Source organism: Pteropus vampyrus, unplaced genomic scaffold (genome assembly GCF_000151845.1).
Source record: "Pteropus vampyrus isolate Shadow unplaced genomic scaffold, Pvam_2.0 Scaffold90, whole genome shotgun sequence".
Classification (NCBI taxonomy): domain Eukaryota; kingdom Metazoa; phylum Chordata; class Mammalia; order Chiroptera; family Pteropodidae; genus Pteropus; species Pteropus vampyrus.
In genome coordinates, this window is record NW_011888871.1 from 2013736 (window position 1) to 2017058 (window position 3323).

General features: G+C 60.1%; 1 protein-coding gene across 1 annotated transcript in view; it reads right to left on the bottom strand.

Moving 5' to 3' along the window:
• TNRC18 (trinucleotide repeat containing 18) overlaps nt 1–3323 on the bottom strand; it is a 90596-nt gene that overhangs the window by 8340 nt on the left and 78933 nt on the right. Inside the window, exons 26-28 of the mRNA XM_023532763.1 lie at nt 1572–1688; nt 790–954; nt 2–417 (exon numbers count right to left, since the gene is read on the bottom strand). Of these exons, the coding sequence (XP_023388531.1) occupies nt 2–417; nt 790–954; nt 1572–1688 (698 nt within the window). The remainder of the gene's footprint in view (nt 1; nt 418–789; nt 955–1571; nt 1689–3323) is intronic.

Genomic DNA, 3323 nt, shown 5'->3' on the forward strand with positions numbered 1-3323 from the left:
CCTCTTTGGCCTTCTTGCTTTTGGGAGATGTGACACCCTCGTGGTCCAGCTTGACGAGCAGCTCGGCCTGCTCCGCGGGCCTTCGCGCACCCTTGCCGGCCGGCTCCTCGGCTGCCCGGGCTTTCTTGGGCTTGGGACGGGTGGCAGGCATGGTGATGGGCATGGTGACGAGGGGCGCGGGGGCCGGGGCAGGGGCCGGCAGCTCCCCAAAGGGCTCAGGAGCTGGGCAGGAGGCGAAGGCAGATGGCGCTGGGCTGGGCTGTGGGGGCACTGGGCGAGGCTTGGGGGCTTTGGCCCGCTTGTCCACGGGTTCTGGGGAGCTCTTCTTAGAAGCTGGGGTGCTGATCGGCTCCAGGGCCAATGGGGCACTGGCGACCTCGTCTGTTGAGGCCCCCTCCTCCAGGACGGCAGCTCTGTCTAAAGGGGAGGAAGAAGCGGCGTGGGTGGGGGAGGGTCAGGGCTGCGTGAGCCGGAGCCCCATCCCCACCCCGCGCGGCCAGCCAGGGCAGGCACCTCTCTGGGTCTCGGTCTCACACGTGTAGACCCCAGAGTGGTCCCTAGTAGCCTGGGCTCTTAGCCCGAAGCACTTTTAGCTGGATTCTGGAGCAAAGACACCTGGTCGAGTCACAGCTCTGCCTCTGACAGATCTGCCCCAAGCCTGGGTTTTCTCAACGTCAAATGACCACGACAGCCACAGACCCCACGCGGGAGACGTGAGACCTGCACGCGCACCAGGCCCCAGCTGTGCCGCCCCCGCCACCAGCCTCGGCTGGGCTCGGGCCCACGTACCGCCCTTGGCTTTGGTGCTGGGTTTCCGCCCTCGCCCTCGAGCCTTGGCGCCGGGCTCCTCGGACCCCGGTGCGCCCCCATCTTTGCTGTCCCCAGTGTCTTTGCTGGTTTTCCGGCTACGACGCTTGGCGCTTGGCACCAGGAGGGCCGGGGACGGCTCGGCACCTGTAGGCAGAGGACACACCGTGGTCAGGCCTGGGCCTCCACAGTGTCGTGCTGTGGGGGCAGGGATGGGACAGAGCCGGTGACACTGCGTAGCTGCCCCTACTCGGCCCTATCTGCAGGGACAAAGCTCGGTGTCTGCACACACGAGCAGCTCGATGTGGGCTCCTCCGACGACAGGGTGGGCGGGGCTGAGCAAAGATGCTGACTTCTGTGCTTCTGCCAGTCCTCTGGGAGTCGGGCAGCCCTGGGTCCGAGCCCTGCTCTGCCCCCACCCAGTCAGAGGACCTAGACACAGCATCCACCCTTCAGAACCTGAGCTCGTATGGGCTGGTCAAAGGGGACGGCATTTCTAGATACGCGAGAACACAACGCTGCCAACAAGTACAGCCGGCCTCCTGCAACCTGAGCCTCAGGTCGCGGAAGCTGGGGTACCCTGTGGTCCCCTCTTCTGAGCCTGTTCTGGGAGCCCCGCCCACAGTTCCTGCTATTTCCATCCCCTGTGGGTGCAAATGGTCCAAATGGCAGACAGAGCCCTGAACTGGGGTCGGAGGGGAGCAGGGCACGAGCCTGTGGGTCGGCCCAGCTAGGGGGTAGGTCCCCCTGAATCTTATACGCACACTGAATCTTGTAGTCGGGAGGCAGGAGGCGGATGTGAGAGAGGGGGATCCTCCCTGTGTCCCCATCGTCGAACTCCACGGTGATGAGATCCCCGTCATCCTCGAGGCCCAGCAAGCCTGTAAGAGGAGGGGCAGGCTCAGGGGAGGCACGAGGGTGGGCACCCGCCCTCCGGGGCGCAGGCCTCAGAGCCACGCAGTCCCGCGGGAGCACGGACTCTCCCATGCCGGCTGGATGTGTCCTGACTTCCCGAGACGTGAGCCTGTGCTCGCTCACTCCCAAGACCCCCTCCAAAGGAACAGAGAAGAACAGCAAGGGCGGGACCGTAAAGGAAGAGGGAGCGGCAAGGGGACGGCAGCAGGTGACGGTGCCACCATCCCGGATGACGACATCTGCGTGGACGAGCAGGAGCGGACTGGTCTTAGCTCTCTGCTGTCAGCGGCCTGGAAGGAGGTGATGCCACTGAGGTGGCCACTTTTCACAAGGCAACCCACAAAGGCTCAGGCCCTAGAGGCGCCAAGCACCTCTGGAAGCAGAATGCAGGGGACTCCGGCACTGGCCAAGCTGAGGGTCTCAAGGCAACAGGCTAGAGGTCTACGCCTGGGGAGAGACTCTGAAGGACACTGGGCACAGCGCGGGAGAGCAGGTGGGCGCCACATCAACCACGGTGACAGGGAAGTCTGCACACTCAATGGTAAGCCCCGGCCCCATCCCTGTGCCAGATGCTAAGCTCAGGCCCCCCAGGACAAAGGTCTCAGGCTGTCTGACCGGTTGTTGGGAGAAGAGCCACAGGTGCTGGTTGCTGGGGTCCCCAGAAAATCAGTCCTGCCTGCCACTGACACGAGGCCTACCCCACACACAGAGCTTCCAATCCATCAGTGTAAGACAGACGGAGAACAGGGAAGCGGGGAGCATGAAGAATGCAGAACCCACAGAGGGAGAAGGCGGGGCGCACAGAAGAAAAGGGAGCTTCAGAAATCTAAAAGAAAATCAAGTTATCCCTGGAGCAACCAGAAAACAATCACGATCCACGAAACAAGAGCTATTTAAAAAAAAAAAGAAGAAATAAAGAATAAGAAAGAACTCTCAGAAATGTTTTAAATGAAAGCAAAAATTCAACAGACTAGAATGGCCAGGAAGAAGAAGCCTCAATAAATAAAATAAAAATAACAGCAAAAAGACACAAGCATCGAGGCCCAGCAGATGGGTGTGATTCCAGGGAAAAGGGAGTAAATGAGGAAGAAAATCTCAAAGACGCAATTCAAGAAAAGTTTCCAGGAACAGAGGACATCTGCTTCAAAATCAAAGTCCCCTCTCCCACAGACCCAGGAGACCTGAACCAACACGACCCCTCACCGCAGTGAGAGGACTTCCTGCCCAGGCCCCGTTCCCATCTTCCGGGAACGTCTGGATGTCAGGCGGACAAGGGGTGGTATCTGTCCTTTTTTTCCTTCACTTTTTGTTTGTTTTGATGGAACCAACGCCCACAGCCCCATCTCCTGGCTATGCTGGATTTGCAGAAGGTCGGGGTGCACTCTCTGGGCACCTGCTGTTTTTGTCTGCCCAGCCTTCGATCTCTTATTCTACTACCGGCGTCCCGCTTTCCCGGGGAAGCCGCCTTCCCCTCTCTCTGGTCTCGTGTAAAGTTAGGAAGCCAACCTCGCTGATCAGTTTCAGGGACGAGCACACGACCCAAGCCAATTCAGTAGGACTCCATCCTAGGACTTATAGAGGAAAAGTGAGATGTTCTCTGA